Here is a 13,909-nt window from a genome sequence, read left to right as displayed (position 1 = left end):
TGACCAGATATAGGGAGTTGTCTCATCTGTCAGAAGACTGATTATATTTCCTGAGCTTTCTTTTAAAGTTTCTTCTGCCATAACGGTGTATAGCAATCACAGCTATGCTGCATACTATTACTGTACTTTTTATTCTCATATCTATATCAATATGGTCATATGTGATCCCTGAATGCCCAGGACTAAGATGCCTGGAGATCCTAGAAGGACCCGATTTACTTTCCCGGGGTCATTTACCACACACCAGCTACTGTACTTTGGAGTAGTGGGTTTGGTCCCTGAGCCATGACGGGTGGGCACCTTGTCTAACAAAATGTCATCAAATGGGCCCCACGGAGATGCAGAATTCTTACGAACTCCACACACCATCCAGAGGGCAGTCCAGGGTCCTGACCTACACCTGAGATGCAGTGCAGTTTGCAGGAATTTGTAATGTGGGCTTAAAAAGGAGGCCCTGGCTGGTGTGGCTGAGTGGATTGAGCACCGACCTGCAAACCTAACGGTCACCAGATCGATTCCCAGTCAGGGTACATGCCTGGGTTGTGGGCCAGGTCCCAGTTTGTGGGCCAGGTCCCCAGTTGGGGGTGGGTGAGAGGTAACTACACATCAATGCTTCTCTCCCTCTTTTTCCCCTTCCTTCCCCTCTCTCTAAAAATAAATAAATACAATCTTTTAAAAAAAAGATTTTGTTTTGTACCTTTATGTGGACAGCCCCTGCCTGAACCATCCATCACCTCCTGATAGAGGTAGGTGACTGTCCGGCCTTTTTCAGGGACTGATGCTCCACGGACAAGCCCTCCCTTATTTCAGGGTCACTTCTCAGGTGACTGCATCTCCTCTGCTCCCCACAGTTGCAAACCCTCGCAGTGCCACGACCCCCTGGTGGAACTCCGTCTTAAGTCCCTAGGACAAACGCTCCAGCCGCGCGGGGCTCCCCGGACGTGACAGCGATCGGATTTCGCGTGGCCGCGCAGCGGCCCCTACTCCTCTCCCCGCCCGCTGGAGAAGCTCGGAGCCAATCAGGGCGTCGCGGAGCTCGGGGTTGTGGAGTTCCGAGCCCGGGACCCGCCCCTCTTTGTTGCGGTGGCCAATGGACGAAGTCGGAACATCGGAGGCTGCCCGGGTGACTCGGTTATATGTCACAGAATAACATTCGAGAATGGGACATGGAATGAGGGGACGGCCGCAGCAGCCGCAACAGCCGCAGCAGCCCCAGCAGCCCCGGTCCCAGGCGCAGCAGCAGCTGCAGCCGCCGCCACCTTCGCCGCCCGCAGAGGCGCCGCAGCTATGAGGCCGAGCGTCCCGAGGTAGGGTCCGGGAGCTGCGGCACCCTTCCCGCGCTCCGCCTGCAGCCGGCCCCCGGGCTGCCTGGCGCGGGAACTCCGGGAATGGGGGGCGGGTGGAGCTATTTCCACTTAAATCTGGGCGCCCCGGAGGGCTTTTTGGAAGAACCGCGGCGGCCTTTGCAAGCAGAAGCTGCTGCTGCGCCCTCGCGCCGACCCCGGGAGCTCACGTGCCGGCACGTTCTTGGCTCGCTCGGCGCTCGGCCACATCTGGCGACCCAGCAACGTGTGGAGCGTTGCAGGGACCTTCTCTTCCTTCTGCTGCACGAGCCGCCACTCCGCATCCTCCACGCTCCTTTATTTCCCTCCCAATGTTTAGGTGTGCGTGAAGCCTTGTGCCAAAATTCCAGTCGCCTTTCGAGGTAATTTCAGGGCTGGAAGCTTGTATTCAAATCCTGGGAGTGTCTGTCAGCGCGGGGGTGGAGGGGCGGGAGTGACGTGGGGTGGGGACAGTCCGAGGCCCCACCACCACTGGGCACGGTTTCTCAGGGTGTACACTTACCGCGCTGTGTGCTGTGTCTCCGCTGATTTCAGGCACGGCCCGTAAGCGGAGCTCCCGCCGCCGCTCCCCCTTGGCGCGTCCTGCGGCAGCCGGAGGCATGGAGGAGGCGGGCCCCGCGGGGCGCTGAACCCCTCGCGGCGCCCGCGCGCGCACGCCCCCCGCTGCTGCCGCGCTGCTGCCGCGCGACCCCCAGCCCCGCCCTCCCGGCCCCGGCCCCACCATGACCGGCTCTGCGGCTGACACTCACCGCTGCCCCCACCCCAAAGGCGCCAAAGGCACCCGGTCCCGGAGCAGCCACGCGCGGCCCGTGAGCCTCGCCACCAGCGGGGGCTCGGAGGAGGAAGACAAAGACGGCGGGGTGCTGTTTCACGTTAACAAGAGCGGCTTTCCCATCGACAGCCACACCTGGGAGCGCATGTGGATGCACGTGGCGAAGGTGCACCCCAAGGGGGGAGAAATGGTGGGCTCCATTAGGAATGCCACCTTCTTGGCAAAGGTCAGTGGCTTCCACGGAGGGAGATGGGGTGGGTGGTGATGGGGCCGTTTCAGTCTGTACAGAGCAAATAGAGGTAATTCCCATATTCCTGGTCCCGCTGCAAACTCCCTTCCCCTCTCCAGTCTTCCCCACAGTGCCCCCCCCCCCCAAAAAAAAACCCCTTTACTTAATTGAGATGTTTGCCTTGGAAGCCTTAGAAAGGGGGGAGGGGGAGGGGGTGGCTTGCTGCCCTGGGACTGTATGGCTGTATGATCCGGTTGTGCCAAGGTTTCTTTGAATCTCAAGCCAAACTCTGTTTTATTTACTCACCCCGTGTCCATCCTCTTTAAGCACAAGCTCTAGCCCCAGGTAGCACCAGCGATGCCAAGGCCGCCTCAGGGATCCCACCGTGCTTTTCCTCTTTGGAGTCCCTCGGTCCTCCCGTCTCCCCCTCACAAATGATTTATTAGGCTGTGAATGAATTTGCACTCAACCAGTCAGACTTCTCAGCGTGAATCATTTCTAGACTTCTTGCCAATTTTTTTTTTTATGACAGTGACTTTCACCTCTGAAACTTGCAAAAACAGTGAGCGATCTCTTTTCCCCGCTTATCTGGGCTCCAAGAAGAAAAGAAGAGTTTTGGCTGTGGCTTAAAAGGGACTTTCCAGCACACATGATGAATTAGTCTCACTGGGTAGGGAAGGAGGCTCGGGAGTGGAACTCTTTCCACCTTGGAGAGAAGCCAGTGAGCTGATGGGGTCTGGCGGCCAAGGATAATTTAACAAGACGGAGGAAGGGAGATGTGCTGTGGTCACTGCATGAAACATCAAAACCCAAGCGGGGGGAGGAATGCTGAGAGCCTTGGGGGCTGTAGCGTGGCAGATGGTTTCCTCTGCACCCTGGGGACACTGCAGTGACTGAGAAGATTCCTGGGCAGGTCTAGGAATGCCAGACCTGAGACCTGGAAGGCCATCTGGTCCAGTCCCCGACCTGGAGCAACTGGTGACCTGAGCATCTGAGCCCCGCAGGCCAGAACGCTGTATGTGCCCACGGGGGAAGTGACAGAGCCCGGGAGCCTCCTGCTGCTGTCGGTCTCAGTGTTTTGTTACCCTGCTGGCCCAGGGCTCTTCCCTGTGTCCAGAGAGAGTCCAGCCTGCTTTAGCGCCGGCTGTATTTACTCCTTGAGCATGAGAATCACACTGGCCCTGGTTGTGTGGTTCTGACTTCAGCATTTGTCCTTACTTGAGTCTTTCTTTATGTAAGGAGGAACTGGGAGCCCTTAAACCTGGAAGAGAAGTGGCCTCAGGGAACAGAGTCCTGTTCCTGCTGTCCCAGACTGCCTTTTTAATTCAGCACCCTCAGCGGTGACCCTGCTTCTCATCGTGACTTTATCCTTCTTCTGGTCTTGTGTGCGGGGACCCCTTTTCCCTGTGGGAACCCGGGAATGTTAGTATTGGTGGAGATCAGTCTCCCTTCCTTGTTCTGAAGACCTCCGGGGAATGGGGAGGGGCGGGGCTCATTGCCTCACAGGGCAGCTGGTCCCAGGCCTGGCCACCTTTGATTGGTGGGCAGCTCTTTTCCTGGGCCTCCAGCGGAAGCCCTCCCCCCTCCCCTCAGCCACCTATCACCAGTGATTCTTGTGTGGCTTTCGGACAGTGCGGCACACTTTGACTTCCTTTGCTACTCACAGGTCCCGGGAATGTCACTAGAAGGGGCTGCTGGAGTAAGGTAGGGACTGAATTCCAGGCCTGGTCATGCTACCTCTGGCTCTGTGGCCTAGGTCGCTCACTTAAAATCTCTGATCTCAGTCTTCTCATCTATAAAATGGGAGTAGACCTGACTTCATGTAAATTTCTTTCCAACTCTCAAATCCCATGATGTTATGAACCGTGAGTCTCCAGGTCTCCAGTGCTGACCTGTGTGACACTAGATGTGTCTGTGTGACTCTGGAGGTACACTGAGTCACGAGACCTCAGAACTGGGACAGTCTGGCAGTCTGTATCTTCCTTTAGTCTTCTTTGTCCTCGGGTAGCTGCTTCCACCTTATGTGTCAGAGTCCCCAGATCAACTCACTGTCCTCATCCTCTTTCTAGGAAATTGCTAGTTTGTCATCATCAGTCATTCCCCTAAAATAAGCACATATGAAACGCAATATACTAAATGCTGTCTGAGCAGCTTGCCACATAGATCACTGCTTCCTGAGACTTGTGCTTGATAGCTCCAGGGCTGTGGCTGAATGCTGTGTTCTCGCAAGAGTGGTTCCTTTTTTTATAGTGTGGCCACGTTGTCCTTTTGTAGTAACCCAAAGGTCACGTGCGAACTCCTGCCAGGCCAGGACAACCTCAGCCCGAATGTGGGCATTGGCTTTTTGAACCTGAGTGAAGAACTTAACATTTCTCTCCCGTACATTGTGTCATCGTGGTTGGTTCTCCATCCCCAGCCCCATCACGGCATCCACCCCCCACCCTTCCTGGGACCCAGTATTCCCCAAACCCTGACTCCTGCACAGGCCCTGGGATGGGGGCAGCATCAAAACCTCCTGTTTCTAGGGGCCACTCCTCTCCGATTCAAGGGCTCTTCCTGCACTTAGCTTGGCAGACTTTTCCCTCTGGGGCCAAGCCCTTTGCTCCTTTAACCAAATCCATGTTTTACTCAGGAATTTGTAGAGAAGAGGGGGTAGTGGTGGAAGGGTTGGAGAGTTTCAAGGAGGTAAAGTTATATGGCAATTGAATTTGTCCCGGAGGCGGGTGGAGGGAAGGGGTCAGAGGCCTAAGAGAGGGGACTGAATGACACTTCCTTTGACTGCGGGACATTCTGTTAGCAGCCATTTCGGGTGAGTTCTGCCCGAAGGTCCAGATGCCCCCGTCCTGGGAGTGGGGAAAGGCTAGTGGGCGGGGAGATCCTCCTTCTAAATTTTCTCCCGAAGTCTTCTCTGGTGGTTACTGGGTCTGAAGTCAACAGCTGAGTAGGTGAAGGCCGAGACTTTTGAGGGATAGTGCAAGAAAGCAGCTCAAGTCAGTTGGAGGGTGGTAGAGAATGGAAGCCAGGGATGGAGAGGTGGCTGGCCCAGAAAAAAAAACAAAACAGCTAGGCTGTTTCTTGCAGTCGCCATGTTCTTGTGCCTCTTTCTCACACTGATCCCCAGCTGGGAAGTAATTCACATTTAGAGGACCCAGCATTGCCTGAGTGCAGAACTGAGTGCTTGCAGAGTGGTGCAGCTTTGCTGCAGCCAGGGCTCCACTCCTGCCCCCTGCTGGCTAACACGGGCAGCTCCCTCCCTCCCTCCCTTGTTCTGCATTCAGAACCACCACCCCCTAGTCTTTCCTGCTCAGCCCAAGGTCGTGACCCCTGGGCCTGCCTCTGTAGCAGGCTGCCATCTACAGATTCCTGGCTGCCCCTGATGCAGGGGCCGGGGGCGCATCCTAGGCTCATGAGTGATGTTCTTGCTGTCCTCCAGGAGGTTCTTCTGCCTGGTGCCTGCCAAGCGTACTTTTCAGAACATGGACAGCAAAAGGTTTCTTTCACTTTCTCCTTGTTGTTTCTTGTTAAGGACTCCTGGTGCCTGGGGGGGCCTTGCTGCCTCCCCGACTCCTTTTCTGGCTCCCCCTTCTCTCCCACATGGTGATGCCATGGTGATGACACACACTTGTGTCCTACCCCATCCCTTCCCCTTCCATTCTGCTGGTAGGTCACTGTGTTTGGCGAGAATGGAGTGAAAGAGAGCCCACCCACACAAGCCTTGCCTGTGGTTTGTTTTATTATTTTTCTTGAACAATCATCTTCCTGTCCACTCCACTTCCTGCTCCCACGACCCCACCCCCAACCACAGGCACAGTGTGGACAGGGTCCTTTTGATCTGTGCCCCCTAGATGCTGCCTTTGTAAGGTGGGCTGTCCATGTGACTCGAGGGAGGGGGCTGGATGCAGGTGGCAGGAGGTGGGAACCTCGAGAGGAGGGGCCGTGGAAGATCTAGGCTGGCATTCCAGGTGAAGTAAGGCTGGAAAATGACCTGAGATGGGCCTCAGGCCCCCCATCAGGGGGAGGACAAAAGGGGCATACCGGTTTCCGCTCCCAGGCTGCCGCGTGAGAGCACGCTCGCCGGCTTTGAGTGTGTGCACTTCAGGACGTCTCTGCAGATGCGGAGGCGAAAGATGGCATTTACCCGTGGCTTTAGTTTGTGTTTCTTAAATTATTAGTGAGCTAGAACTTTTAAAAAATATTTATCTACCATGTGCACTTATTTTTGTAAATTGTCTTTTCATGGCCATTTAAGAATTGTGATAAAATAATAACATAAGTTACCATTTTAACCATTTTTAAGTGTTCACTTCTGTGCATTGTTGGACAGTATCACCACCTTCCATCTCCAAAACCTTTTCTTTTTCCCCAGCTGAAACTCTACTCCCCGTAAACAGTGACTCCCGTCCTCCCTCCCACCCCCAGTCCCTGGCAACCATTCTTCTACTTTTTAAAAAAGTTTATTTTATTTTATTTATCTATTTCTAGACAGAGGGGAAAGGAAGGAGAAAGAGAGGGAAAGAAACATCAATGTGTGGTTGCCTCTCGTGCACCCCCTACAGGAGACCTGGCCCGAAATCCAGGCATGTGCCTTGACTGGGAATTGAACCAGCGACTGTTAGGTTCACAAGTCCACACTGAATCCACTGAGCCACGCCAGCCAGGGCTACTTTCTTTCTCTATGAATTTGACAACTCTACAAACCTCATAGAAGAGGAATTGTACAATTATTTGTCCTTTGTGACTGGCTTATTTCACTTAGCATAAGGTCTTCGAGGTTCATCCAAGTTACAGCTTGTGTCCAAATGTCCTTCCTCCTTGTGTCTGAATGATATCCCGTGTGTGTATACACCCCGTTTTGTGTATTCATTCAGCTGTCGATGGACCCTTGGGTTGCTTCCACCCTTTGGGGCCATTTTTTTTCTTTGAGGCCTAAAAAGTTTTCTTACCCTTTGTGTGAACTCTTCATGAGTTAAGGAGATTCACTCATGGTCCCAGGGGGAAGTGGGTGGTTTCATCTTCTTTTATTAGGGCGAGAAAGCATCTTAGTGGTGCTCCTGAGTGTCCAGGGGCTCAGCCTGCGCTGAATCTGTTTTGCAGCTCCTGAAAAGTGAAACCACGTCAGGCCTCCCCATTCTAGACCCCTGAAGACACGCTGCAGAGGAATAATCACACAGCTAACACTCAAACAGCACGGCAGGCCAAACCTCTGGTTGCCTGCTTTATACGTCAGGTCATATAACCCTCCTAACCAGCCCAGGAGGTTTGAAGTAGGTGACAGTCTCCTCTTTTCTCAGGAAGGAAATGGCAGCTTAGAGAAGTCAGGCAGCTCAACCAGAGTCCGCAGCCAGCAGGTGACAGAGCAGGGACTTGGCCCTTGTTGTGTTGGATGTATAATCGCACCCGAAGGAGCCCCCCTGGTTAATTGTCCACTGCCCTGTGGGAGCGATGGCAGCCGGAGGGGTGGGCTGCCTGGGAGCTGAGTCCCAGCCTGAGCGCCAGTCAGCTCTCCCACAGGCCGGGGGAGCTGGAGCCAGATGACATCATCCCCTCAGCGCCTCGGCCTGCTCCCCACCACAGCTCTGCTCCCCAGCTGGGGTTTGGGGAATGTGGCCACTCGCGCTCAGCAGGGGCTGAGGTAACCAGGCAGCTGTTTTTAAAAGCCCTTGGGCGCCATTGAGCTGCTATTCTTAGGACCAGCTGCCGCCAGACTTCCACCCCATCATCTGGCTCTTGTGGGCTCTGTGGGGCTTGCTGGAGTCGAAATAATCTGGTGGTTGGCCCCCACAGCTCTGAACACAGTCATTCTGGCCACCTCAGGGCTGTGGCTGACAGATGCCCCCTGGGGATCCCTTAGGTGGCCTATGATTCTCTGGGGCATTTCCTCATCCTGACCAGCCTTTCTATTAAATAGGCACCATCAGCACTTTTCTGTGTAGAAACAGGCTCGTGACTTAATAGACTGTCTCATTGCTCCCCTCTCCCTCCCTCTGTGCCCTCTCCCCTGCTCATACCTGCTCTAGAGCTGGGGACACCGTGGGTGCTAAAGGGATGTTTGTGTGTGTCTCCCATTCTCCACTTCTCTGTGAAATTTCTGGCACGTTTGGCCCCAGAATTCCTGGTTTGGGTAGATCAGTGGATGTTACTGGAAAAAAAAAAAAAAAAGACAGGCTGGACGCTTCCTGGTGTTTGTTGGGCAGAAACACGAAGACACACTTCATCTTTTGATTCTGTGGCAGGGGGGCACGTGAGCAAATTGGAACATTTGCTCCCCAAAATGACTCTCCAAGACAAGAATGTGATTCGAGTTGCTATGTTGTCATCGAAATGTGGCTCACAGAGCAGCTGTGTGTGTGTGCACACACTTACACACACTCTTACATTCACACACACACAGCACCTTGGCTGTGAAGTGGGAAGTGTGACTTGCTTCCTTTCTGCTGAAGGGGCAGTTGCTGTGCAGTAGGAAGTCTCAAAGCCAAGAGAGAATAGAGGCGCTGGGAGGAAAAGAGTGTCAAGCAGCATTTTAAATAAATGCAGCCCAGGCTGTAGAAGTATGAGCCCCACCCCCCTCCTCCCCCTCCCTGCACCAGCCTCAGGCCCAGGGCCAGCGCCCCTCCAGCTCCACCGTGGGCTTGAACCTGAACCTTGAACCTCGAACCTCGGAGCCAGGGAGAGCGCTGGGCCCAGCCAGGCCCCCAGCACCGTCCCAGGTCAGTGCAGCAGCTTCACTGTCCATCAGCTGAGGCCGAAATCCCCAGGGCCTCCCTTTCCCTGTTTTCTCCTGGGATGGAACTAAGCTGTCCTGAGGTCCCTTCTGGCCGCCCTAAGGGCTTTCACCTGGAGGGGCCTCCCCTCTTCGCCCTGACAATGCATTGCTGGGGCCGCAGGCCCGGGGCACTGTCTTTGTCCCCAGTGGCTCCACCCCACCAGAGAGGCCGAGGGTAAGAGATGGAGAAACATAGAGGGGCGATAAAGCAAAAACCGCCCCTTGATTTCCAGCACTGACTGGATTGGAAGCCTGTTCCTACCTACAGCCTTGTTGCCAGGCCTGCTCAGAGCTGAGGGTGTCTTGGCTCTCAATTCCCGAGAAGAGGCGCTTGCACCCCCCTCTCTAGTCCTTGCCTGCCGTTGCTCCTTTCTCTTCCCTACAGGGCTGGTGGACACTTGGTGAGTGTTGACCAGGAGGCAGACTAGGAACTGAAGAGGGCGCAGGGCAGCGTGAGGGGAAAAGGGCAAGAGGAGGGCTCAGGAGTCCTCGGAGATGCACCAACCTGGGAAGAGTCAAGGCCAGAGGGGAATCCGTCCTGGTCCATTTGGGCGCAGAGGAAGTGGTGGGCATCGCAGGGGTGGTGTTGAGGAGAAAGGGTGGCCGTGGGGCCCTGTTGCGTTTCCTCAGGGCGCCGTTCATCATGCATTCAGGGGTGCCCCGGAGTGGCGCACACAGAATGGGTCACACTAACCATGCAGCCAAAGGTGTTGCATGCAGCACAATGTGAGGTTAATGGAGCGCCGCTGTGAACATTCGGGCCAGACTCGTGGCGGGGGGGGGGGGACACTAGAGGACATGGTCCTTGGCCTCAGTGGGGGGCTCAGGATCCCTGGGGATGCTGGTCGAGTTGCCACTCACAACACACAGAGGGCCACAGGGAGCCACTGTGACCCGGGGTGGAGTGTGTGTAGAGAGGGCGCAGAGAGGGAGGACTTCAGCAAGCAACCGACTGGTGTGGGCAACCCTTGTCCAGGAGGTACCACTTGAACAGGTGACCACCCCAGGTAGCTATCTGCTCCCAGGAGCAGCTTTCTGGTGCTCCCCCCACCACCCCCCGTGCCTGTACCCAAGCACTGGGCCCCAGAGCGTCTCCTGATAAAAAGATCTCTCTCTACTTCTCCGCAGCCGTCCATACCCCAGGTTCCAAACTACAGGCTGTCGATGACGATCCCAGACTGGCTGCAGGCAATCCAGAACTACATGAAGACACTACAGTATCCTTCCAGCCAGGGTCTGGGCAGACTCAGCCAGGGCGCGGGCGAGGTGATCGCGAGCCTGGTGGCATGTCTGTCCCCAGCCGGTCAGCAAATGCTCTCTAAGGTTGGTGAGGCCAGGCACGGAGGGGTGCCCCTATGTGAGAGTCCAGGAGTGATAACAGGATGTAATTGATCAGCCCCTCCTCCCTTTGAAGCGGCGTGTGGGCCAGGATGACTCTGCCTTCCATCCTCTCCTCCTCCTCCTCCTCTGTCATCTTTCCCTTCTCCTCTCTTCCTCCCTAGCTTTTATTTCTCCCTTTTCCCCCCTAGTCTCCTGTTTCTTTTCTTTCCTCCCACTTTTTGCCTCCATTCTGACTGCTCACAGTCCACTGAGGCCCACCCGGCACTGCCTGTGGCTCCCCGGGGGGCCCAGGCTGGTGGCCTTGCTCCGTTCTGCATGAACGAGTGGGGCCCCGGGGTGGGGGCCCTCTCTCCTCACTTGAGCTTGAGAAGAGCTGAGGAGCCCTGCGGGTCTGGGCTGGGCTCAGGCCAGCCAGACTGTGGTTTTTCTCTCCTTCGGTGTCCTCTGGTTGTTTGCAGACGGGATTAGGTCAGTTCCGAGGGCCCGCAGGAGCAGCATTGTCAGAACAAAGGGGAGGGGCGGATGGTGCGCTGGCTGGCTGCTCTGGTGTTTTATCCGGGATAGCAGTCAGATGCGGGCTGGGCTGGCAGGTGTGTGCAAGAGGGTCAGGCCATTTGTCCAAGCAAGTCAGTGGCAGCTCAGAGCAAAGCCAGCCTCAGACTCCCTGCAGACCCCCAGCGCATTGTCCTGCAGGTCGAGCTTCTGCTGACCTCTGTCCTTCCTCCCTAAAGACCTAGAACTTAGCAGAAAGGATTCCATGGGGGCACTGACTCATGCCCACGTGCCCTAGAAGAGGCCCCTCCTCTCCGTGCTATAGGCGAGGATCTCTCCTGTGGATTTTTGTGACTTCCCTGAAGGGACACATACGACCAGATGGGAATAACACCAGTTCTGCTCTTTTGGGTGGGCAGATTACTTGATTAGCCCCCAGTCCCCACTTTACCGATCATGAACTCCCTTGCACAGCGTCTTCCCAGGGGACTGCTGAAGCGATGTTAGAGGGAGGGGGTGGCACCGGCCTCCAGGGGTGGGGCGGACAGCGCCAGCCCTCAGAAGGCTCTCTGGGGTTGTGCTGATCCCCAAACCAGGACCCTCCATGGGGAGCTCCATGTGGCCCAGAGGCATAAACTCCTGCCAGGGTAGACCTGGACCCCCAAACCGAGGCTTCCTGGACGTGACCGACTCACCACAGAATGTTGCAGGAGAAATTAAAATGGACGTGCACAAGGACCTTTTGACCAGAGATGAAAGAGAATGAGGCCGGTGGCCGATGCACCAACTGGGGCAAATTTGCATTTTCTGCTCAGCCCTGCAGAACGTTCTCAGCCGAGTTTTCACGGCCGCCCTGAAGGAGCGGCTTTGTTAATTTTCTCTGATGCACTCTGATGGTCGCTGACCCAGATCGCTGACCACAGAGAGGCTGAAGAAAGGAGGCACCTCGGGCTGCTGGCCTGTGCGCCCTTGTCCCCGGCCGTTGGAGCCTCCACACAAGGAAAGCAGAATGTGGCCTCTGGTCTCCCTTCTGACCAGGCTTTTACTTAGTGCCTCAGGGTTTCCTCCCGCTTTGCCCCAAGCAGAGAACTGCATGCCAGGTGCTAGAGTAGGGGGACCTCTCGGGGCCAGCCCTGACTGGGGTAGATGTGCTCAGCAGGCAGTGGCGATATGGAAGGGCAAATCCTGTGTTCTGTTCTGACAGCTTCAGAGCCTTGGCCAACAGCAGCGCCGATCCTGCATTGGGTCCTGAAAAGAGAGGTGTCCCCTGAGCTCCGCTGAGGGTGGGCTGGGCCAGTGAGCCTGCCACCCTGACGGCTGTGTTGACAGAAAGCTTCCCTCCCCAGCTCAGTGGCAGGAGCTGACAACTGTTAGGAACTGAGAAAAGACAGCCGGGTAATTTTTCATTATTTTATTACAGGTTTGTCTCACTTTATGCATTCGATGTATGAGCTAGATATACAAACAGGGAAAGTGGGCCCTATACATTGCATTTTTGCGAGTTGAATTCTACTGTACATTTTTAAAAATTTTTATTTCTTTATTTTTTAAATCCTCACCTGAGGACATGCTCATTGATTTTAGAGAGACAGAGACAGAGAGAAAGAAAAACGTCGATGGGAGAGAGGAACATCAGTTGGTTGCCTTCTGTACACGCCCTGACCGGGGGTGGAGCCTGAAACCTTTCAGCGTGTACAGGTGACGCTCCACCCAGGGGAGCCGCCCGGCCAGGGCCGAATTCTCCTTTTAATGTACCAGAATCTCACTGAATGAAATCTTTGGGAAAGTAAAAAACAAATCACCTCACAATGAGAATAGATTTTTTTCTTTTAGCTCTTAGCCTTCGTACATTATATTTTTTAAAGCTAGGCAGGCCTGTATTGTTATGGGTTGTTCTTGTGGCCGTGCCAGTAATTTCCAGACTGGGAGCCGGTTCAAATCAGCCCCTGGCCCCAGCCCCGGAACTTCCAATTCAACAGTCCCAGATGAGGTGGCTCTGAATGGCAACGAGGCTTAAAACCATGGCCCGACGTCAGGTTCCAGAGGTGGAGCCGTTCTAGTGAACTCCACAGGCGGTTGGTATGTGTGCTCGTGTCTGAGGGGCCAGGCACCCCTGGGCCGGGGGAGGACTCCCGGCCCTCCTCAGAGGGGTGTGCAGTGCCTCAGGTGTCCAGCACCACCCTCCACAGCTGTCTCCACCACAGCAGGGGCACACGTCTTACCTCGTACACCCACCCCACCGGCTTCACAAGGTCCCAGGTCCATGCTTCATTAGCAACTTCCCAATGTGCACTTTCTATAGGATTTTGTTTGAGGCAAGGTAGCAAAACTCACAAAGCAACGTTTCCTTAGGCTTAGAAAACCCCAGATCTAGGGACCATGGCATTAGGGAATCTTGGGTCTCTCCCAGAATCACGTGCTGCAGGCTCTCCAGGCCCTGAGACGTCCTGGGCCACCAGCTGAAGCCCAGGTTGTGGATAATGTTGTCATCTCGTCACATTTAGTAATTCATGTCAAGGGTCAGTTTGAGCATGAAATAAAAGTGGTGTTTCCATAGTAAGTTCTGCTGCAGTCTGCGCTGTTGAGAAACACTACTGCCACCCATCTACTTCTCTCTGTTACCCTTCCATTCCTTCCATCCATCCATCCATCCATCCTCCTATCCACCTGCCCCTTCTGTCTCTCCAGCCAGCCATCCAGCTTTCCAACTGTCCATCCGCCCTTCCATTCATCAGTTGCATTCATCCTTCCTTTTATCCATCCACCCACCCACCCATTCATCCATCTATCTGTCCATCCATTAATCCATCATTCAACCATCTACCCTTCCACCCACCCATCCCCTTATTCCTCATTCATTTAATAATATATGCTAACTGGGATATATTGGGTTTGTGCCAGGCTTAATGGTTGATATAAAGATGATAAATAAACAGTCCCAACTCAAAAAGCTTGTAGTCTAGTAGATC

The 13,909-nt window shown here is 54.8% G+C and overlaps 1 protein-coding gene across 1 annotated transcript in view; it reads left to right on the top strand.

Annotated features, from left to right (window-relative positions):
• The first annotated feature begins 1,098 nt into the window (after positions 1-1,098).
• VASH2 (vasohibin 2) overlaps positions 1,099-13,909 on the top strand; it is a 38,998-nt gene continuing 26,187 nt past the window's right edge. The window contains exons 1-4 of the mRNA XM_045838439.1: positions 1,099-1,307; positions 1,663-1,705; positions 1,878-2,341; positions 10,236-10,324. Of these exons, the coding sequence (XP_045694395.1) occupies positions 2,066-2,341; positions 10,236-10,324 (365 nt within the window). The 5' untranslated portion in view covers positions 1,099-1,307; positions 1,663-1,705; positions 1,878-2,065. The remainder of the gene's footprint in view (positions 1,308-1,662; positions 1,706-1,877; positions 2,342-10,235; positions 10,325-13,909) is intronic.

This window comes from Phyllostomus hastatus, unplaced genomic scaffold, assembly GCF_019186645.2.
Source record: "Phyllostomus hastatus isolate PE091 unplaced genomic scaffold, TTU_PhHast_1.1 phas_contig_283, whole genome shotgun sequence".
NCBI classification, from domain to species: Eukaryota; Metazoa; Chordata; class Mammalia; order Chiroptera; family Phyllostomidae; genus Phyllostomus; species Phyllostomus hastatus.
Note: the sequence above shows the minus strand (reverse complement) of the source record. Positions and strands in the feature narration are given on the sequence as shown.